The 25,039-nt window shown below is 35.7% G+C and overlaps 1 protein-coding gene across 2 annotated transcripts in view; it reads right to left on the bottom strand.

The window, feature by feature from the left end:
* Window positions 1-336: 336 nt before the first annotated feature.
* Window positions 337-25,039, bottom strand: part of FSIP1 (fibrous sheath interacting protein 1) — a 51,496-nt gene continuing 26,793 nt past the window's right edge. For both annotated transcript variants that reach the window (XM_034417889.3, XM_034417888.3), the window contains exons 12-13: window positions 4,577-5,081; window positions 337-546 (exon numbers count right to left, since the gene is read on the bottom strand). In XM_034417889.3, coding sequence (XP_034273780.2) covers window positions 512-546; window positions 4,577-5,081 — 540 coding nt within the window. In that variant the 3' untranslated portion in view covers window positions 337-511. The remainder of the gene's footprint in view (window positions 547-4,576; window positions 5,082-25,039) is intronic.

Genomic DNA, 25,039 nt, shown 5'->3' on the forward strand with positions numbered 1-25,039 from the left:
ATTAATATTTAAATATAGCTTATTGTTAAGAAAGTGCTATTATCACTTACATAAATTTGCTAAACAATATAAATATTGATATAACTGAAATATATATGTGCAGATCAGTGGTGGGTTGTTGATCTATAGAACCGGTAGTAAAACCAGCAGGAGGCCCCGCCCACCGACCCCACCGTCACCAAAATGCTTCTGCACGAGCGAAGCGAACGTGCACGCGCCCCCACTGCAAACCAGTAGTAAAGGTAAGTAGAACCCACCCCTGGTGCAGATAGAGGAGCTTAATAGTTTTAGATCTGTAAAACATTTGCATGTACATAAGTCATCCCCAGAAAGAAGTTAATCAGGAAATCTTTATTTAGAAGTCCTATTGCAACATGAAAATGAGACAAAAACATTAATTATGAGACAAATTTTCCTGAAACAATACACAAAGAATTAATGAAGTAAATTTTACCAATTTGGAAGAACATCACTCTTGGATGATGTTCAAGAACATCAGGTTGGAAGAACATCACTCTTCATTCACATCTTCATCTTTCAGCTCATCTGCACAGAAATAAAACCATTCCTGGATTAATGAAAGGTCTTTAGTATTCAACTTGACAATATAAATTTTGAATTTTGTTGCCCAGAAGAACTCTCATCATCACCATCTCAATATTTTGCTACACTACACAGTTCTATAACCACATATTTTATAATGTAAGTAGACTTTATCGATAGATGCATATTTGTATATGTGCTAGACCAAGTATAATAAAGTTTACATATCTATCTTATTTTATCTCTGCCAGTCAATACTTAGTAAGAGCATTCCTTTTCATATGATCTCTATGCAATATTGGGGGAGCCAGAGATACTTTGACAAATCTCATAAATTATATTGCAATGATCTTCATTCTTTTCTTTTTTTTTTTTTAATTTATATGCCGCCCTTCTCCGGAGACTCAGGGCGGCTTACAAGGCATTAAGCAATAGCCTTCAAACTTTTGTATATTTTATACAAAGTCAGCTTATTGCCCCCACAACCGGGTCGTCATTTTACCTACCTTAGAAAGGATGGAAGGCTGAGTCAACCTTGAGCCTGGTGAGAATTGAACTCGCAGTAATTGCAGGCAGCTGGAAGCTAAATACTACCTTTTAATAGTAGCATTAGTCTGTTGCGCCACTCAGGCTCTTAATCTTTTCCCCAGAGAGATTAATTACAAATATGTTCTCACACAATAAATTATTCTACTTGTTATCACTTAAAACAGGAGTATTTAAAAGCTATTATGCACCATGCTGGAAATACTCTAAAAAGTATGCAGGACCCAGACAAAAATATTTAATTGTATTTAATTCAGTGAAAGATAAAAACTCTCAGTCAGCCTAACAAATATTCTTAATTCTCCAAATAAATAAAAATTCAATGGCTCAAGCCGCTCAAGAGGAAGAGGGGAATTAGTTAAAATCAATCTCGTCCACTAGATCTAAATTCAAGAGTAGAAAGAATAAGTCTTGCTGTTCACAGATAGAATTTGGATTTAAGCCATAGATCTGAGTACCATAGAAATCGTTTGAAAGACCACTTTTTATATTTTATCTACATCTACATCTACATTGAACAATATGTATCAATTTTAAAATTCTCTCCCTAAGTATAAAACATTTCTCACATTTTTTTAAACTGCAGAATCTTTTTAAACTATAGAGTCGCTGTGTGTGAGTTAGGTGGTCACATAAATCTGTTTAATAAATAAACATAGAATATCATCTATTATCAATTCAGACATCTATTGTTCATTTCTAGATAACCAAGATATTATGAATTCTGGTGAAGAATTCAGGATAATTTTAGACAAGTTTGGCATTTCATCTAATAGAATAATTGTATCAGAAGATTATCTGGGTTTGAAAAAGGAGAAACAAATACAGACTCATCTCAAGAGAGACAGAATGGCTGCTAATACAATGGCATTGTCTTGGACTCATACTGAAAAATGAAATGATATCCAAGTTAATAAGCACCCTTCAATGTTCAATAATGTATATCTATCTTCTGAGCATGGGTAACTATATTTATTTATATCAATTCTTCATTATCATTTTATTCCCACTCTTGCTATTGGTTTCAACTTTGGCTATTTTAGAATGCTAATTTCTCATGTATCAGACTTGCCCATTATAAGAAATTATATAACGTTCTAATCTGTGCAGTCTATGTTATCATCATTTGTATCTGCTTATTAAAGTAAACAACTTTAAAGATATCAACATGATATATTTAATAAAATATTTCAAATCACTGCATGAAAAGATCTGAGCAAACAGTTCTGGGCACTACTTCTGAGGCACAGGTAAATTTAAACAACATGGAAACATTACAGTCTATGTGACTGATGGTAGCATTAGTAATCTATCCCTAGGGCATGAATGAATAAATATAGACTTCATCTTGGTGCAGCTAAGACCAGTGTATTTATTAGGGCAAAGAGGCTTAACTAAAGTATAGTTAACATTAGTAGTAGAACCAAGGGAGACATGGAGAGAGCCAACTAAATTTATTTTGTTATCCATGTTCCTCCCTCCCTCCCTTCCCCTCCCACTTTTTCCCATCTTCTGCCCTTATACAATCCCTTTTTCAACAACTGCATTGTTTCAGAGAAGCCACCCTGTTCAATGGCATTTAATCCATTAATTTTAATCACAAGTTTTGACAACAGAAACACAATGGACCAGTCACAATCCATTCATACTGACACATTTAAAAAAGAAAAGAAAAGAAATGGTGAAAGAAGAGTATATTAACTAAGCAAAACGTTTTCAGGGGGGTGGAAAAAAAACTCAAGAAAATCCAGTTGCCTTTTGAAAAACACCTTTGGGGATAACCATGACCTAATGACTGAGAATCTCCACAGATATTATATTCTAAATCTGACATGAAATATTAGCAAAATAAGAGGTGAAATTTGGTAAATACTAAATACAACCTAAGTTCAGCAAGGAAGGAAAGCAGCAATATACAATGTAAGAAAAATATTGCTATATACCTCTGAAATGAATAAATGAGTATATTCTGATTTTTTTATTTGATTCAAACTCCTTCATCCAGTACCAGTGTTGTTTAATTTCAAAATATTACAAGCAAAAGAGCAACCGGATTTTGCAACAGATTCAGAGGGACCATCTTATTTCAACAGCAACATTAATTATTTGTTGCCCAGCAAGGAGCAGAAGAAATATTGTTTTGTGATAAAAGAATACTTAGGCAAGATTTAAGAATATTATTAAATATTGTGAAGAATGTGTTAGACTAAATACTATTCAATTAATGCAACTGATGCAGATGAGAAGCTTGTATTTGAAGAGAAAAATGAAAAGCTTGGTAGCATGTTTAAAATAATTTGCCATGAAAAAAGAGGCATAGCTAATATCAAGGGTGAAATGCTCCCGGTTCGGACCGGATCACCCGATCCGGTAACGATGCAGGCGGGGGGTTCGGAGAACCGGTAGCAAAAATCCCTGCCCCTCCCCCCAAAGCCCAGCTGAGCCGCACAATCATCAGAGGCTTTTTTTTTTTACTTTTAAAAGCATTTTTTCCACAACCTCTTCAGCCAAAAAATGCTTTTTTAAAAGTAAAAAAAAAAAGCCTCTGATGATTGCGCGGCTCAGCTGAGATCGTCAAAGACTTTTAAAAGAAAAAAACCCTTTTTTTCTTTTAGATGCCTCTGACGATCCCAGCTGAGTTGCCTGATCAGCAGAGGCTTTTTAAAAAACCTCTGCCGATCAGGAAACTCAGCTGGGATCATCAGAGGCATTTAAAAGAAAAAAATCCTTTTTAAAAAAGCCTCTGCCGATCAGGCAACTCAGCTGGGATCGTCAGAGCCTTTTGAAAGCATTTTTTTACAACCTCTTTGCTGAAGAGGTTGTAGAAAAAATGGTTTTAAAAGTTAAAAAAAAAATTGGCCACGCCCATCCAGTCACATTACCCCCCCACCAAGCCATGCCCACAGAACCGGTAGTAACAAATTTTAGATTTCACCACTGGCTAATATCCTCATGTGGGTTGAAATTTAAGAATTCTATGGGTCACAAGCAGCATTGTTTGGTTATATAATTAAGAAAGATTGCCAGATTATTTTGGTTTGTAACAGGAAATATATCTATCAAAATATTATTGCCAGGTAACATTAACAGTTACATATTCTCTTCTTCTATGATTTTGAGTTTTTTATATTAAAAATGTTATCAACTAATATTTTTGAAACCATTTATCAAAATAAAAAACACAAGGAATGTACTTGCCTATGAAGTCATAACATATGCCAATCCCACCTTACCACTAACTGACGAAAACATTATTTTTGGCACTTTTTAAAAGAGAACTGGTATCATTGCTATTTATGTCAGTGAAAAAAATGTCAGAAAACATTTTGAAATGGTCTGCTATTCTCAACATCATTCTGTGCTTTTGTGCATAACCAGCATAACCATCAAACATTAGTGCATATGTTTGATGAAATCCTGCTTGACTTGTCTGGGCTTTTATAATCATAATCAAATGCTTGGTCTAAAAGCTTATTAAAAGCCTCACCTCCTCTGGTTTTTAGTGGTATGCTAGGAATGCTGGCATCTGTGGAAAGTTCATTGTTCATGCTGACACAATAAAAAGGTTCATCAAGAAAAGGAGGCTTTTTCATCTTGTCTATACTGAGAACCTTTGACATGAAGAAATCTTCAGAGCCATTAGCAGTGTCTGGTGCCTCCTCTTGGTCTTCTTCATTTCCCTTTTTCTCCGACATGGGAAATTCGAAAAACGTCTTGCTGGGATTACAGCAGGAGTCTATTTTTTCCTTTGAAAATATATCTTTATACTCTTCTCCAAGCATTTCCTCGTTTTCTGATAGTTGAATATCATCTAACACTTCATTCCTAGAGTCTGGCATGTTCTCTTCAAAGATGTCACAAGGGCTCATCCTCTCAACAGAATTTTCCTGACATCTGGTCAGATTAAGATCACATCCTCTTCTTAGGCTTTGCATACAGCCTTCCAGAAGGGCATTAAGTTGCTCTTCTGAGAGGCAAGGAGGTACATCTGGCTGCGAAAATAAGGGAAAAATTCCCATCAAAATGAAGCTACAAATAATTTCATCATAAAACAGCACAGAAAAATAATGGTAGCATTGATCCCTGGTGCTAAAGGTCATAAATTAAATCCGAAAGAAATGAACATGGCCAGATTATGAATCAAGGCATTTTCAGTGTGATCTGTTATTAGAAATACACTTGTCGCCTTTGAATTTTTTAAACAAAGCATACACAAACTTGCTGATGCTGAAAAACAACACCTCACAAGATAGCCTACTGACAATATGAGATCCCATAGTTAATTTAGATTTTATCTCTTTTTTTTCCAATGAACTATCAATATACAGTATTTCAAATGAATGCTATCTTACCAATATACAATATTTCAAATGAATGCTAATGTATATTTTAAGACGGATTCAAATGTTAATTTCTAATAGATATTTTATGGAGGGGCATGGTGGCTCAGTGTTTAAAGATGCTGAGCTTGTCAGCTGGAAAGCGGACAGTCCCAGTTCAAGACCCAAATGCCATGGAAAGGGTGAGCTTCTGTTCCTTGTCCCACATAGCAGTTCCTGCCCACATAGCAGTTCGAAATCATGCAAATGAGTGTAGATAAATGGGTACCACTTCTGTGGGAAGGTAACAGCATTCGATGTGCTTTTGGTGCATAGTCATGCTGGTCACATGACCATAGAAAATGTCTTTGGACAATGCTGGCTCCCTCAGCCAAGAAATGGAAATGAGCATCATGTCCTAGAGTCAGACACGACTGGACAGGGAACACTTTAACTTTATCTTTAGATACTTTGTAGAAATTACTGACAAAATTGTCATGGCAGGCCAAAATCCCTAAATAATTTTGCTCATATTTAGGCTGCTTTTTGATAATGGGTTTAAACTACCAGATTTTCAACTCTAACCATTGTGCTTTCATTCTAACACCTATATTTCTATGGACTGAGAACTTGTCTAAATATTATCATTCAATTACTCTCTAATTGGATGTTTTTGAAAAATTGGCAACGTTGAGCACCAAGGTCTAGTAAAAGGGGATGTTTGTTTCCGGCTTGAAAGCTTTTAGACATATTAGTTATTAATAGGTAAGCAATTTGGTCCCAAAATTACAGGAGAAATTGAAGCTGTGGTATAATAGAAATGTGAAGATAGCAGCAAAGATATTTTATTGGAAAGCCTGGTTCAAACATGGGAAAATATTTTAAATCAGTTGATTTATAATGGTTGTTTGAGATATTATATTCTGCCTATTATATACCTATAGCTCCTGCTGGGCAATCTGGACCATACAAGATAGTATGGTCCAGATGCCTTGGCAAGTTTGCTTATAAGATCCAGTGCTAGAAATGAAACCAACCATTCAGTTTGAATTAAAGAAACAAGATGAAGGTTAGCATTAATTATCTATCAGAAGTGTAAAATGAAGGATTGGAATATCCAATTTTGGAAAATCAATGGATCCAAGACTGGAAAAAATGAAAAATATATTCTGTATGATTTAAGAATTAAGCTAATTCATTAGCAAATACTGTGTTGTGCTTATTCCTACAAGATACACATAGCTGAGTTTGTACATGGTAACAACTGCTAGGATTCTCCATGCTACTCATTGGAAATTATGAACAATTCCTTCTGCAGAAGAATGGCAAATTAAGTTATGGCAACATACAAATTTACCACATACCCACCCAAACATATCTGATTCAGAATTTAACTCAATATGGGAACCATTTTTCAATCATAATCTTTGTGGAAGATTAATTACCACATCTGTTACCACATCTTAGTTACCAAATCTGAACTTTGAATTTTCCTGACCTTATATTCAACTTTTTAAACTTGCATAATTTTCTACATTAGTCAGAAATTACTATAATTCTTTTACTTCATTTTGTAATGTATATAGTAATATTGGTCATAATTGTTAACAGAACCTAATTCTAACACTGCCTAAATTTAATGCCAGTTTAAATCTTAAATTACTATATAAGGCATTTCAATATGCAAATTTAAATTATTCTTAAATTGTTGTTATTTCAAAATTTTACAGCAAAGTAGCATGATGTTAAATTATATTCCTAAAAGACAGAATTTGTCATTTTATGAGCCATTCAGCTTTATCAAAAGTGGTACTGAGAAAAATACTCTTACATAAATGAAAAAAGAAAAAAAATTACCCTCTTGATCTTAAGGAATGATTAAAGATATTTGTTACCAATTTTGTAAATATTTTTGTAGTCCAAAAACTAGAAGATGGAGCAAAGTATTTCTATATGGTCTATATTTAGTGATAAGATGAAAGACATATTATATATTAACATAGTTTCTTTTCCTGTTCATTTTATTTAATAACTATGTAGTTTATATCATATTGAATAATTTAGTGGTGCATTCTTTGTGGTTTGTTATAACCAATGATAAAAAGAAAAACCCAGACAATGGCTCACTGAGTAACTTTTATGGACTGTACAGAAAACAATATATAATGATACTTCTGTAAAATATAAAACTATCAGATCAAGTTACCTAAACAAATAAAGGAATTAGGAGACTATTATCACTTAAGTAATGATTACTACAACTACTTTCAATAGTTATATATATATTTTAATATGTATTATCTATAAAATTATCTATAAAATATTACATTTATACTTCTGAAAAATTTCAAGTTCTACTTATCTAACCTAAAATCAGCACATTTAATGTTTTAGGAATATTACCAATTCTTTCAGTAAATCAGTATTGGATTCAATTCAGCCAATCATTTCAATTCACCCAATCAACCTTGGGTTCACTGGGAAATATTTATATGTATACTGAACGACAACATGAAAATTAATGGAGCTTAAAGGTTTTGGTTGGTGGGGTCTTGAAACTACATGGTCATGGTTGGATAAATTTGATGAGATGCTATAAAAGATAAAGATGAGAAGTTAAAAGCATAAAAAGCAATATATTAGGCTTTGTTAGGACAGAGGAGGCAAAAATGGATTGGCACTGAGAGTTATAGTGAATGATATTACATGTATTAGATTTAACTATATTTCCCTTACCTTTCTTATTTCAAGTCTTTATTTGGTTTATGTTGTTTGTTCCTTTTCTGAACTTTACATAATATATTTATCTTGAAAGGAATTAATGTGAGGATTTTGTAAGGACGTTCAATTATTAACCATTCAGAAGAATGTAAAAGGAACAGTTTTGTTGTACAAAATCAAAATGAGTTTAGATTTTGCATGTAATTTTCTCTTTTTTTCCTCTATCCAGGAACAATTGCCTATTCAGTAGATGTAACAGTAAAATCACTCTTCCAATTTTCTCTAAGGGGAAGTTCCTTAGAGAAGGGGAGTTCCTTTCTTCTCATGTTTCTTGTTGGCCTCCTTATACAAATAGTTCTTGACAAGAAGTAAATCAGCTGAGACAATCAGCACATGGCCTGACATTTGGATAAATAATTAAAAGATTGGGTTACATGTTTGAACCCATCTAGTTTTCTGCTTAAAGACTTGGTCATCATACTGTACATAATTGTACTAAAATTGTTAAGCCTGTAATGCCAGCTTAGAGGAGACATCTATGTTCAATGGAACCCAGCAAAGCTCTGGCAACAAAAATCCCATCTCGTCTTAATTTTCTCTTGTCAAAGGTAAAATGCAACACTTTAATTTTATGTTATTGATGTGTCTAATTTTGGCAAAATCTGGCCAAAGACAAACCTCTCTGGGGCTTAATGGGAGAAATCAAATCTCTCCCAGAAATCATTAAGACTTGGCTTCTCTGGTCCTTTTGTGATTAGCAAGTTCTTATTTCTTGAAGCCTGAAGAAATGTGTAAGGCAAACAGGAGAATTGGGGTACAAGATGTTTGCACTATTACCATAATAATTATGTGGAAGTTATTCCTATTTCTCCAAATAAATATCTCCCTCAATCTATAAACATTCTTGGTCTTCTGTTAGTAGACTAGAGAAAAAAATAGCATTTTACAATATTTTACCATTTTCAATAAACCACAATTGACAGTCTGCTTAATCTGTTAAATCATAAGCCACTATTTATAAACCATGAGGTTAGATTCATATAAATAGCTAAACCAAAAGTAAACAAATCACATTCCAGTTTGTGCAGTGTATGAATGCAATCACTGCCATTCCTTAATTTATTTCACCATCCTTGCTCTGGCCTTTAACTGCAAACTAGAAGCCCTCTGGAATTCACAATACTTCTACAGTCTTTCAATATTTAAAACTTTTAAATAAATATTTGAAAGCTAAATTAATATATATTTAAAGGTTAACTATTTAGATATCCATTTTGACTGACATATATGCATATCACTCATAAAAGAAGGCCACATTTAAAGAAGAATGAATGTTGCTATGCAGTTCACAGATCAAACTGCAGTAAATAATGGCCTCATTCTTTTTCTTACTTTTTAATAGGATGCTGTGTCTATGCAGATGATAGCTTTCATTGCAAAAATGGAGAATGGGGTCTGGGTAAACGAAACAGTTCCTTATTCATATTCAGTCATGCTGGATGCCCTCTAAAGAATCTTCCTGCCAGCTCTCTTTATATAAGCTGGAGGGAGGCTACTAGCATGGTTCTCCTGACCCAAGATGGCATTTTCCACCTGACAGTTTTTCAGCTTAGCTACATTCCTCAGTTGTATGAGGATATAGGATAAATCCAATCTATAGGACAAGTCCTCTGCATGTGGTAGGAATGTCCATTCATAATCACGTTGTGCACGAATCCTCTTGGAAATCCAGGATTTCTAGTTCAAAGTTTTCTAGCTGTTTTTTACGAGAGCACTACAATGGGGACTGGTCACCAAAAATGGTTAAAATCTGTTACTTTTTTGTGCTCTTTTATGCTCTTTAAATAAATACATTTAAAACCTAACTTCAAATAGATAAAAAAGAAAGGAAGATAATGGGTAAGAAAAGCTGTTGGCATTTTAAAAATCAAATTTCCTTTGCATTAATTAAAAATTTGCTTCTCATACAGGTTTTTCAAACATGCATTCTAGAAACAAAATAAGAAGAATAGCATGCATATTTTAAATATTGTACTTCTCTAAAATATATTATTCAGGTCTACAACTAAAAAATACATATAGTGATGATGGCATTAGAGGAAGGTGTGCTGCAAACTTTACGTATTACTAAAAAGCCTTCCTTTATATGAAAAAAACCCATTTCTTTCAGAAGTACATAAAAAGATAACATTGAACAGTAAGGTTTCCCAGAAATGGCTCACTTTATGATCCAGGTACCTGCATAGCTTTGCTCACCAGAGACAAAAACCCAAATACAGGTCCCTAGGGGGAGTGGTAACATCTGTCCTAAGCCCATTAATGATTACAGTATTTTCATTTCTTATTAACATTTATAACAACCAATAACCTAAGCTTTCTGCAGGTACACGGTGGGAGAAAAACAGTTTAGATAAAAAAGAAAGGAAGATAATGGGTAAGAAAATTACTGTATTCGATAAGATTGTCAAATGATCGAATTATTATATGGGGATGTGTAACAGCTGTACAAACATGTTGAGATTTTCTTTTTGCACAATTCTGAAAACATGAAGAAAATGTTATATAGTAACAGCTAAGCACTAGAAGGGAAAGTATAAAAATATATAGACCCGGCTTGTATATTTTTACTAATGGAGAAGTAGTATCTCCTGCATCGGGGAAAATATTATCTCTCCCTCTCTTTCTCTCTTTCTCATACACACCACATAAATACTTACAGCAGCGCTTACTGTATACTGAATCATTTCCATTACAGGTAGTCCTCAACTTATCACCATAATTGAGCTTGCCCATTATGTCATAAATCATAATGCTCATAAAATAGATCACCTATGTGACCGACCCAATTTTACAGCCTTCATAAATTAAGCAAAGTCATTAAGCAAATAAATTAAGCACAGTCATTAAGCAAACCAATAGTTTTCTAGGAGTCAGTTTTGCCAAAAAACAGACCTAAATGCTGGTTTTCTGCAAAAACTCAGTCACATGATTGTGGAATGCTGCAAATGATCATAAATTGCAGCCGGTTCTTGAGCACCCAAAATGTGGCCATGTGACCAGGGGAGCAGCCTTCACAACTTCAGAACTGGGTTGTAAATACCCCCTAAAGAAGTCCATCATAACTTTAAATGGTTGCTGAGCAACCAGTCATAAATTGAGAACTACCTGTATAACATGGAGAAATGGTTACCAAAAGATTGTGTAATAATAGCAGATTTGTGTTTAAACTTCACAACTCCCAAGAGAAACAGTCTATTAGTCAGAGGGTGAGAGTTTTCAGTAAAGAGATCTGACCTCTTTCTGATCTTTTGTTTAATTCCTGCAGCCCCCTTTCTGAAATACTATTCTACTAACCATGCATCATTTTGTAATTTCATATATATCCGACACATGTACAGTTCCCCTCAAATTATTCTTCAGGCATATAAAGAGACAATTACAAAACATAGCAATAGCACTTATATACTACCCCATAATAGTGCTTTACAGCAATCTCTAAGCAGTTTACAGAGTCAGCCTATTGCCCTCCAGCAATCTGGGTCCTCATTTTACCAATCTTGGAAGGATGGAAGGCTGAGTCAAGCTTGAGCCGGTCGGGTTCTAACTGCCGACAGTCAGCACAGTTAGTCTGCAATACTGCATTCTAACCACTGTGCTACCACAGCTCTTATAGATTTTATAAATCTGGCATTTTAATAATCTATGGCTTAACAGTTTTCATTCCTGTATACAAATACTGATGTTTTATATTATTCTTTATACTAAAATGGCAACTCAGCAAAGAAACAAACAGAAAAATCTAACTATCATACAGAGGCAATCCTTAAAGAGGCTCTAGCTCCCCATTTAAACATTGCTTCTGCTCTTAAATCAAACCTTAAAATGGTGCCTTTTCCAAAATCTTTAGGAAGACCTGAGGTTAAGAGATAAATCTGTTACTGCCATATACGCTACTTAAGCCTCACAAAGAAACCTTTCAGTATACTATTTGACAATCCGATTTAGTTTGCTCAGATACGGGCATGTGCATGCACACACAGTATTTAATTATTCCATGTTATATGCCAGCACATTTTTTTAAAGAAAAATATGAATCTTGTTTCATCACATAGTCCTTAACTTTGTCTTTCAGTTAAAGCTTCTCTGTAAGCCAAAAATATTTCAATGTGGTTTTGGATCTTTTCAATGATAAAAAGCCACATAATTTTCTAGTATGCTTTTATTTTCTACTTAGATATCAAGTGATCTCAGTGCTCACCATCTGAAAGTTTATATTGAAGATGTTAGGAAAACCAAAGAATAACATTCATTATTTTTGTAAAGTTTTAAAGAGTGTTTATTAATGATCCTTTGTATGATAACAAAGGTTTTTGAGCAATAACTCATCTTGTTTATTCAAACAGTTATTTCAGTTCCCCAAATACCTTTTTTAATAGTTACCTTGATTCTTAAAAGCAATTCACTTTCAGATGAATTGCAGAAAGAACAACAGTATCTCACTCTTTCAAGGGAAGAAGCCTTATGCATTTCCTTGTTCCTCTGAACTTTATGGAAATAGGTTTGAGTGGGATCGGAAAAATTCATAAAAGCCCAGTGCCATTTTCCCAGTGAGAACAGGGAGCACTAAAGCCATTCAATATAAAAATAAATAAATAAATAAATAAAAAATCAAATGAACGAAAAGATTTTTTTAAAAATACTGCAGAAAAGAATAGACAAATGGTACAGTCACACTTTTAAAAGAAATGGATGCCACTACTTTTAATGGTGCTTTCTCCCAAATACATGTTTATACGACTGCATTTGGAGAAATAATTTGACAGAGATAGCTTAAATATTACTGCCCTTAATTTGACAGGGAAAAAAGGCCATTGACCATTGGTCTTTGCACTTCCATTCTTAATTAATCCCAGATGTACAAATAATAATTGCCAAATGCACATAACGAGCTTTAAAGAGTTAACTATTTCGTTACCATTCCCCAATGCATTCTTTAGTGTAAATCCTTTAGAATTGTCTTGCATTTATTTATTTATTTATTTTCCATCACAGACCAAGACATGAAAAGTCAGAAAAAGGGAGGTAGGAACCCTTAAGCTCATTTATATAAGTTTATGCTTTTCAATAAAATGTATTACCATGTTTCCCCAAAAATAAGACCCTGTCTTATATTTTTTTGAACCCCAAAATAAGTGCTTGGCCTCATTTTCAGGGAGGTCTTATTATTTTGGGGCACGTGGAGCAAGATGGGGATCTTCTTGCCATCACAGCTAATTTCCAGCTCTGCGTTTAAATATTTTCAGGGAGGGCTTATTTTCAGGGGGAGGCTTATTTTAGCGCATGCGCTCAAAAGCCCGATTGGGTTTATTATTGGGGATGTCTTATTTTCAGGGAAACAGGGTAGTTGGAAATGCTGCTACCAGGCTGCTGATCATTCGTCAGCATAAATTACCATGGTTTGTTGCCTACAGGGTATTATGTAGATATCATATGCCTGCTTAGCTAATTAAGCTAAGATACATGCTAATCGCCAATGTTGCTACTCAGAATTCCATTGATTCTACCCAGATTGTTAGTCTACCATCTCAATCCTTTTGAGGATTTGGGGTTTTTTGTTTTGTTTTGTTTTATTGTCCTATTTGTCACATTTCAAATCAATTTGTAAACTGCCCAGAGTCAATGAAAGTCGGGTGACATATAGATTTAATAGGATGATGATGTGGTGGTGGTGGTGATGATGATGATGATGATGATTCTTTGTGTGATTATGAAGCGATACACAGGGATCCACAAGATAGCATGACTCTTCTTAGGGCAAGAAAAATAAAGTACACGGTGTAAGTACAGTTTAAATACTTCACGAATGATGCAGAACTTTATTCAGATAAGCATATTTGTATGTGAGGTCTTTGGTGCTTTCCAACCTTGGACTGAGTTGCACTGATGATGTTACCTAGTTTGGTAATGAAACATCTGCAAAAAACAGCCAAGCTCAGAGAGCATGAAGGACCCCACAGTTCAACCCTGAATTACAAATATTCTAGTGATGTTTGTGTGTTATTACTAAAAGTCACTTTCTGATGGCTATGTGAATTCTTATGAGTGTATATCAATGGATAAGAACACGTCTAAAGAATCTTTTAACTGATGTTTAAATGGCACATGTGAAACACCATTATGCACTGTTGGTTATATTTGCTTTTTCTGACTCATCACGGGAGGATTATTTGGTTTGAACTTAAACTCAACACTCTGTAGTTCACTAAGCATTCACACCTATCAGCAACACAGAAAATATGAACTTAGACAAGTAATAAGAGATTAATAAGGCTATTATAGCATTTGGAATTATAGCATTGGAACATCATTCCCCGGAGGTAAGGTTAGCCCCCATCTCTGTTAGCCTTGGAAGGCCCTTTAAACCTGTTTATTTCTACCAGCATTGGGAATTCCAAGGATAGCTGGCTATATGAGATTAAGTTATTTTATTCTCCCATTTTCTTGGTATTTGGTTTTTTTTCCATATGTTTATTTTATTTCCCTTTTATATTTAGACTGTTATGGAGAATTAAAGTGTTTTATTGTATGCCACCCAAGTCATGGGTTTGTGCAATGGGTGGATAGCAGGGGTAAAATTCAGCCGGATCTATCTGGATTGCACCATCCGGTAGCACTGGCAGCGGGAGGCTCTGCCCACCATCCAGATATCATCACATCCCGTTTTTGACCCCCTGCGCATACACAGAAGGCTCTGTGCATGCATGGAGGAGGTGCACGCACTCATTTTTGCAAGCCGGTAGGGAAAGGTAAGTGAATTTCACCCCTGGTGGAATCATTAATTAGATAGATAGATGATAGGTAGGTAGGTAGGTAGGTAGGTAGGTAGGTGGGTGGGTGGGTGGGTAGATAGATAGATAGATAGATAGATAGATAGATAGATAGATACTCCAGCAAGGCTTTCAAATGACTTCATGATTTTGAATTCAGCTCAGGATGAGTCAGAACAAAAATGAGAGATGTAATCAAAAGAAAGCTATTTGATTCCTCTAACAAATGAAAACCATTGCAATAGTAGAATTCTACTCTAAACCATGTGACTTAAGAGGGAGAGTGATTGTGACTTGATTGATGTTTAGATTATTTTTCCTGACAGATTTCAGTAAAGGTCAATTTAAGTATCCCTCTTATGAGTTTTCAAAAGATTTTAAGTAAATATGCAATGTTGAATCTGTGCTCCTCAGTGTAACTAAAGAAAAAAATGCATACATTTCTTCTTAATTCAATCTGCAACAAAACTATACAATAAAAGTAATTAAAGGCTGGCAGCTCTGGCAGTATTTCCCAGTTAGTCTATGTAGTTCAGAACAAAACAGAAGTTTTGAAGCAAAATTCTGGATAATTTTAAAGCACCAAAACAGGTGCACTTACTGAAGCCATCTGAGCATCATCTCACCAGCGTGTTTTTTCAGGTGCTTTTGTTGTTATATAAATCAGATTATAATTGATTACTATATATTATATATAATATATATTATATAATTGATTATATAAATCAGCTTCCGATTTTAAAAGGCATCATACTCTCACTATCACTGCTGCTGCTGTCCATTTGTGTTTCCTTTTCCTTTGGGATCTGATTTACCTGATCCCTGGAAGGAAAGCCATTCCTGATTTTCTTTCTAGTGGTCAGATCATAAAAATGCTGAGGAGAATAAGAAGCCACAGAAAGGATGAACAACAGTGGCAGGGTACAGAGTTCTGAAGATTGACAGCTGATGGGTTATGGGACTTAGAATATGTTGAAAATGCTGATCCCTAATGTAGGCTTTTTATTAAATTTCATTCACTCATGTCTGATTTTTGGAGATTGCCTTACAAATCCATGCAGGTTTTTTTTTTTTTTTGCAAAGTTTTACAGAAGTAGTTTGTCATTGCCTCCTTCCTAGGTCTGAGAGAAAGTGACTGACCCAAGATCATGAAGCTGGTTTTGTGACTAAGGCAGGGCTAAAACTCATAGTCTCAAGTCTGATGCCTTAACCACTATACTAAACTGGTTTCTAATATAAGTTTTACATAAAGGAAAATTTTATTTTTAAAATATTCTTTCTTAAAAAGGGCACATATGCTTCGAATTTACATAAAATGGCAATTAGTATGAGAATCTATTATAAAAGTAAGGCTGTTTGATGTTTTCCTTTTTCTTTTATTTCCTATGGTTTACATTTCTTGATGGGAATTAAATAACATTTGGCTCTTTTCTTATATTTCTTGGCTCATTAGTTTTGATTTCACAATGTTTAATAGCATCACAAACATTCCCTTAAACTATTTCTGCCTGTTGTTAAACTGATACAGCACACCATCGGTTGTCTAAATTCTGAATTATTTCAAGTGGATGAGTTGCCTAATTTCTGGATTGTTTAAATAGAACATCAATTCAGCTGAACTCTTTTGTGTAGTACATTACACACCATCCAATAACTACAACAGCGTTGGGAGAAACTCCGATTAATATACAGCTCCTGTGAATCACAAAATAGCCCTCAGAAAGAATCAGCTGAAATGTCTCTGAGTGAACAATTGCTATACGAATACCTCTACCAACATGGCCTCTGGGAATAAACGACACTGCTTTGTCTTTAAATCAGAAGTGACTGAATGCTTCAGCAGCCCTTAACGCTTGCTCAATTGAGGTAGACATTGCTGCTCCGCTTTTGTTTGCTCCTAATCAGGAGGCAAATCTATGGAGAAATACTGAGAAGTGTATAACTCTTGTGAGACAGATGATTTTTATCTTTATGCACACTAAAACCAACTGGAATTGTAAGTGTGAAGTGCACCTCTTAGTCTAAGGTGGGAAAGTATGTTTCAGCAGTCAAAAACTGAGTGCTTCAAGCTGTCAGTCACTTGTAAGCAATTTATTTTTCCAAGAGGAAAGAACTAATCAGCTAAAAGTCAGGTAGAAATCAGAGCGTGGGAATTAGCTGGGGAATCGCCAATGTTATACTCCAGAATGGGAGTTCAACTCCAACTCTATCTGAAGTGTTGTACCCTGGTATAAATAATGATATAAACTTTTCATATAGAAGGAATGTGGTAAAACAGGTTCCTTCGTTTTTAAGTAACCTTAACTCACTGGAGGAATGTCAACATAAGACCAAAATGGACAAAAAGAGAGATTGTTTAATTTTTCCCATCTCTTTCAAATGATCCCCAATCTCTTTCTCCCCTTTTATTTCAGTGGGAAATAGATTTTTTTAAAAATCTGCTTAGGGAAAATTATTTTTAAAAGGAGTTGGGCCTTTTAGGGGAGATTTATAAAGAGAAAAGGTTCTCTTCCTTCTATCATTTCTTTTTCAAAATACTATTAGATAGTTTATTTGTTTGTTTCTTTAATAGTTATTTATTAGAGTTTTATCCTATCTTTATTACTTTATAAGTAACTCTAGGCAGCTAACTTAATACTTCTTCCTCCTCCTGTTTCCCCCACAACAACCCTGTGAAGTGAATTGGGCTGAAAGTCACTCTGGCAACCAAAGACACCCAGTTAAAAGTCACAAATCACAAAGTTACCATCCCAAGATTGTTTTCAAATGTTGCCTTGAAATGTAATATCCAGATTCTGCTGTATAATTCTAACTATACTCCCAGCAGGATATGCTTGGGAAACTAGAATGGAGATCGAGATACAATACTGTCCAGGCATCATTTTTAGGTGTTCTCCAGTACAAGCATGAACAAGGCTATGACTCACCAAAGCCTTGGACAAATACTTCTAGATATGAGAGCAAGGTAAAAAACAAAAAGCCTGAGACTGGATTGGTCCATTATAACAATATGCAGGAATTAAACACTCCTCCAGCCAAAAAATAAATAGCCCACTACAATATACTGACAGAAGAAAGCATCAGAGGATTTGAACATGGATCTGCTTTGTACATGACTCAAATTTTGATCTACTAATTTTGTTTTAATATCTTTTCCAGTATCTGTAGTAAAACTTACAAATACTTATGTTTTTATTTGTGAGCCTTCTACTTCAAATACCGGTATAGCATAAGGTGACCAGATTTTAACATTGGTAAAGAGGGACATTGTGGGCGTGGCTTATTTTGTGGGCGTGGCTAGCTGGTCATGTGACTGGGTGGGCGTGGCTAGCTGGTCATGTGACTGGGTAGGCGTGGCTAGCTGGTCATGTGACCGGGTGGCCATGGCTATGTGTATAGGGTAAGGTGAACAGATTTTAACATTGGTAAGAAGGACACCATTGTGGGCGTGACTTATTGTGTGGGCGTGGCTTGGAGGTCATGTGACTGGGTGGGCGTGTCTAGCTGGTCATGTGACCAGGTGGCCATGGCTATGTGTATAGGGACTACTCAGAGGGCTGAAAAGTCATTTCTGACAGGTCCTCACACTTTTGACTGGTCCTCACACTTATGACCATCCTCACATTTATGCCCGTGCACTATTCTTAACAACCATGTCACTCATTTCACAACTGCTTCTCTTCACCATGGTGACAAGATAGGGCAAAAACGTAAAATGTGAGGACAGTCGTAAGTTCGAGGACTGGTCAAAAGTGTGAGGACCAGTCAAAAATAACTTTTTCAGCCCTCTGAGTAGTCCATATGCACAAAAGGACTAACCAGAGGGCTGAAAAAAGTCATTTCTGACAGGTCCTCGCACTTTTGACTGGTCCTCACACTTATGACCATCCTCACATTTATGCCCGTGCACTATTCTTAACAACCATGTCACTCATTTCACAACTGCTTCTCTTCACCATGGTGACAAGATAGGGCAAAAACGTAAAATGTGAGGACAGTCGTAAGTTCGAGGACTGGTCAAAAGTGTGAGGACCAGTCAAAAATAACTTTTTCAGCCCTCTGAGTAGTCCATATGCATTAAAGGATACAGCAATAGAGAGGGATGAAGGAATGGAAATTAGAGTAGGAGTGAGGGTAAGAGAGGGAGGAAGAGAGGAGGAGGAGGAGGAGAAAGGAAGAGGAAGTAGGGAGGAGAAAAAGAGGGTGGGGGGAAGAGAAAGTAAGAAGGAAAGAAAAGAGAGTGGTGGTAGGTTTGAGGAGAAAGATTGCTGTACAATAAAAAAGATGAAAGGGAAGAAAGCCAACCCCAAGCAAATATAAAGATATTAAGATTAAGAATGAATTGTTAAACTTTAAAGAATAAAAGAGAACAAATATGAATAAATAGCAATAATTAGAAACACACATACAAACATACAATGTATTTTCTTTGAACAGAGTATTTGGCCGGTTCACAAATTTAACCAGTGTTTAGCCATTTCAATTAAATTTACAATTTCTATATTTTCTTTTTCCCATATTTATTCCTCATCTATTTTTTAAAAAAACCAATATTACCCTTCATCCTCATCTCTAATCTTAATCAAATTCATTTTTTCCCTTCTATTCTATATTATACCCCTTCCCATTGTCATCTATTTTTATATCCATCCTCACATTGGTTAATTATGTAATTATGTAATACAGTTGTTTAATACAAATTCAACATTTTAATATAAATCAATTAGTTATATAACTATCTTTTTTGTATATTAATCAATATGAACATGAATATTCCAATTATTTCCATGCAATCCAATTTCTTACAAATCAATTAATTATATTTACCAATAATAATAAACCAAATAATTTCCCCCATATATTCCTCCAAACCACAACTTAACCATTTCTGCTTTCAACACAATATACAATTATTAATAGTATCTCAATTATTACAATTCCCTAGTTAAATAGAGCTTTTTTTCTTTTGTGTTTTAAAATCTTGAACTCTCCTCTTTTGCCCAAAATTTCCCATTGTTTGCAGTTTTGTACCTACCTTTTTTGGTGAGGAAAAAGAAAAAGAAAAAGAAAGAAATCTCTCTCTGCCTCATTTTGTCACGTTGCAGCTTTACTTTCTCTTTCGCCTTTGTTTTCAGCATAGCTAGGGGGAAAAAAATCTGCTCTAGGAACTTTTTGCAGCTTTTTGCAGCTTTTTGCAGCTAATTAACCTAGCGGAAACTGTTAACAGGGGCTGTTTTTTCTACTCATTTTTTTTTAACACTGATCAGCTGTAGGTCGGCCCTTTGAAGCCCCGCGGCAAGAGTTTAAACAGTTTTTTTTCCCTCTAGCCATCAGCGGGGATTCAGGAGGCAGAATGAAAAATCGGGACTTTTTTAAAACGCCGCGGGACGCGGGACAAATTGCTCAAAAGCGGGACTGTCCCGCCAAAAGCGGGACGTCTGGTCACCTTAGTATAGCAGTGGTGGGTTTCAAATTTTTTTACTACCAGTTCTGTGGGTGTGGCTTTGTGGGCATGGAATGGCTTTGTGGGCATGGCAGGGGAAGGGTACTGTAAAATCTCCATTCCCACCCCAATCCAGGGGAAGGTTACTGCAAAATCCCCATTTCCTCCATATCAGCTGGGACTTGGGAGGCAGAGAATAGATGGGGCCGGGCCAGTCAGAATTTTTACTACCGGTTCTCCGAACTACTCAAAATTTCTGCTACCGGTTCTCCAGAACTGGTCAGAACCTGCTGAAACCCACCTCTGCGGTATAGCGGGTCAGCTATCAGTTTAGGAATTAAGTATTTATTGTTATTTCTCTGTCAGCAACAATAGACCGGCCATTGATTGTTTCTGAGAAGCAAGAAACATAATAAAGAATTTATATGCAGTTCTTTAAATCCAGCCTGCTCTTTTCCCATGTCTTCATATCCAGAGAGGTCTTAGCCTTTATTTTCTCATGTCCCCAAGAAGGTTGTTGCAAGTTTGCATATTCTACATTCCTGTTCTCCTGTTCGGACAATTCCCTCTTGCTATGCTCAGATTCTTCTGCAGCTAACACAGTCCTACCAGTTATATCTAATGAGCAGTAACTTGTTCTTATAAAAAGATGGAGGGATGAAGGGGTCACTCATACTAGATCCCTATAGCTGTTAACCATCTGGGATGCATTACATTGAAATCCTGGCATACATTTTAATAAATAAAAATGACAAATAAACAAGAATTAAATTGAATGCTATTGACAAGATATGAAAAAATTACAGTCTTGAAATAATAGCTTGACAAATCACACTGTACAAAAAAAAATGACATTTCTGATCTGAATTGTTTTGGATGGCAATTGAGATGCTAATATTAGATCAGGCCAATACTGAATATTGTATTGGCTACTGCATCCCATGGTGTTCCTGAAGATCATAAATGACTTCTGGGAAAAAATAATTGTTTATTATTCCACAACATTTAAATAATCATAATTATAAGCCTTATAATCTAACATTTATATTGTAATTTGCATGTGAATACGTTTTTCTTTCCTTACTGGATATATATAATTTATTTCTTTTATTTTCTGTTCTGGTTTTTTTTTTTTTTTTTAATAGTGCCAGTCAGGGGTGAAATTCACTTACCTTTTCTACCGGTTCGCAAATGTGCGGCACTGCATGCGCAGAGGCTGAAAATCATCACAAAAAAGGGACGTCATGACATCCGCACAGGTGGGCGGGGCTTTGTGCAGTTGGCCCTATTGTATCGTGTGATCCGGTAGGAACCGGCTGAATTTCACCCCTGGTGCCAGTCACTCAGAGTCACTTGGACTTGAGTGTTAAGTCTATGAAAAAACAACAACCACTTCAAATCAATATTAGTAATTTTAGAACAAGGGAATGCAAGAGGATTGTGTCTAATTACATTGTTAATCTTGATAAGATTAACCGATAGGACTTTTCCAAATGACATGTTCCTATTTATTGTACTGTTTCAAACAATTATGCCCAATATCTGATAAAGAGGTCTTTCCCTTTCTTCAATATATATATAACTGACAGTGATTAGAAAACAGATCTTGTCTGCGGTAGCATCTATCAGCTGATGAAGCCCACTCCATTCTGAGGGGAATGGGACAATTTGCCACAGCCAAGCCAATTTACTGCAACCAACTCATCACGGCCAATTCGCTGCGGGACAACTCGCCATGGCCAACTTGCCACGGGACAACTCGCTGAAGAACAATGTAACAATTATATTTAATTATTTAAAAGAAATAAAAAATATTTTAATTTTTACCATTCACATTTCATTCTGTCCCTCCTTTTTCATCCTTTCTTTAATGCTTCTATTCCACCATTTCTTTGATATAAGTGTAACTCTTGTCCCACAGCAAGTTGTCCTGTGGCGAGATGGCCGTAAATAAAAGAAATAAAAGAAAACACTCAGCTGGTCTCCCTCAGAAGTCTATAAGCAGGACATACAATCCATGAAAAAGACTTCCTCTTCTGTTGGCTGTACCTGGTATTCAAAGTATGTTATCTTTGGATTCCATTTAATAATAAACTGCCCGTCATAAAATCTTTATAAAGCTATGCTATTTGTGTCAGTAACATTTTTGAGTTTATTATGTTGTATATGAATGGTTTATTTTTTGGTTTTGAATGAGAAACAATTTAGTTAGTTCCGCTGAGTTGTAGCATCATGAGCAAGAAAAGGAATATATGGCTAAAGATCTCTTTAAGCCATATATTCAACAATAAGAGCCTGATGGCTCAGCAGACTAAAAAAGCATTGTGATTAACACCAGCTGTCTGCGCAAGCTGCATTGGCTTCCGGTGGACTTCTGGGTGCGCTTCAAGGTGTTGGTGATCACCTTTAAAGCGCTCCATGGCTTAGGGCCAGGGTACTTACGGGACCACCTTCTGCCACCAATAGCCTCCCACCGGCCAGTTCGCTCCCACAGAGAGGGCCTCCTCAGGGTGCCGTCGGCTAGACAATGCCGGCTGGCGACCCCCAGGAGGAGAGCCTTCTCTGTGGTGGCACCTACCCTTTGGAACAATCTACCCCCAGAGATACGAGTGATCTCCGACCTCCGGACTTTTCGTCGGGCCCTAAAATCTCATCTCTTTCAGTTAGCCGGTCTCTCTTGATTTTATGATTTTATGGTTGGTTTTAAATTTTGATATGGATTTTAAATTGATAAATTTTAAACTATGGGGCAAATTTAATTATTTTAAATCTATTTTTAATCGTACTTTATGTATAAATGTTTTTATTTTGGCTGTTCACCGCCCTGAGTCCGAAAGGAGAAGGGCGGTATAGAAATTTGAATAATAAATAAATAATAAATAAATAAATTACTGTAAGTTCGAATCTCACCAGGCTCAAGGTTGATTCAGCCTTCCATCCTTTCTAAAGTAGGTTAAATGAGGACCCAGTTTGTGGGGGCAATAAGCTGACTTTGTATAAATATACAAAAGCATGAAGGCTATTGCTTAACGCATTGTAAGCCGCCCTGAGTCTCTGGAGAAGGGCGGCATATAAATCAAATTAAAAAAAATATATTTACACATGGATAAATCTTATCAAGTCTTCTCTCAACTCAAAATCCCTAGTTCTATTTTGCTAGATACGTGCCTTTCCCATTGCAGCCCCCTGTCCAATGGAATATCCAATCCTTGGGAATCCAACAGGCCCCCATCCTTTTAATCTAGAGACCTGGCTCTTTCCCCAGGCCCTGGGATTGAGTGACATCACAGTAGGAGAATATGTAGTCATGACACCAGATTTTTCTGTTTGTTTCTTCTTTAGTTTTATTGCTTTTGGCTTAGTTATATATATGGATTTATTGCTGGGCATCCAGAGTTTGGTTATAAAATGAGTCGAAATAGAAATATTTTAAATAGATAAAACTTTTTTATTAAAGATAAGGTACTGAATACCATTGAAGGTTCTTGGCTTCTTTTTATTTCTTTAATCTGAATGAGTCAAAATACTCTATTTTATATAGTTTGGAGAGCATGACTCCCTACTTGATAAATAGAAGTGACAAATTTGCAGAGGAAGTGTCATTGCTATGTGACAATCTATTTCAGGTAGTATACACACAACTTTTCTTCAGTAGCATAAATATACAGCCAGAAACTAAAAAGAAGATATAATTTGTTCTAGCTCAGTACCGTAAAATCAGCAAACAAAACTCTGACTACACACATGGTTATCTGCCATGTATACACACCCTTTCTTTGGAACCCAGCCCAAATCTATTACAGTAGTTTGTTTAAATAAATTTAATATTCACAGCAAGCTAGCTGTTTAGTTTACTTTTCAAGCATATTAGCAATTTTATTCACAAAGATCCAAAGTAAATAACAACCTTCATTAATGCCAAATACTAAGAAAACTGTAAAACATTTAGAAAACAAAGCCAGAGATTTTTAAATATACTAGAAGCAGCAGTTTTATTCTTTTCTTTCAGAAATTTTGAAGATTATCCTCTAAGTCAGTGATAGCGAATCTTTTCGGCACCGAGTGCCCAAACCGGAATGTGCGTACATGTGTGTGTGTGTGCGTGTGCCAGAGCGCCGGAAACCCAAAGACCAACTGACCAGCAAGTGCATGCCTGGTTTTTGCACATTTTCAGCTGTTTTTTGTGCCATTTTTTGGGATGAAAACAGCCAGAAAAAACGACCTGTCTTTTGGCCTTTTTCAGACAATTTTCAGGCTGTTTTCCAGCGTTCCAGTGCCCATGAAGACCAGCTGGCTGGCATGCATGTCCGCACTGGAAACCAGAAGAGCAGCTGCCGATGGCGCGCGTACGCACAGAAAGGGCTCTGTGTGCCACCTCTGGCTCTAAGTCTGTCATGCTCTAAGTCTTATCAGTTTTAAAAATCTCTAATAGCAACAGTGCTAAGAAAGAACCTTGAGATTCGAAAAGCTGCTATCATAGCGGAAAACTAAACTGAGGTGCCAATGTTTAGCCTCCACCCAATTTCTACAAAGCCTCAACACATACTCTGTATTTTATAGGAATTAAGTACATGCATAGAACATATGGGAGTATTATGCACATTGTGTAAAAGTTTCTATACTGATATTCTATACTGTAT

The sequence above is a fragment of the Pantherophis guttatus genome, chromosome 1, assembly GCF_059756535.1.
Source record: "Pantherophis guttatus breed Tessera chromosome 1, ASM5975653v1, whole genome shotgun sequence".
Classification (NCBI taxonomy): Eukaryota; Metazoa; Chordata; class Lepidosauria; order Squamata; family Colubridae; genus Pantherophis; species Pantherophis guttatus.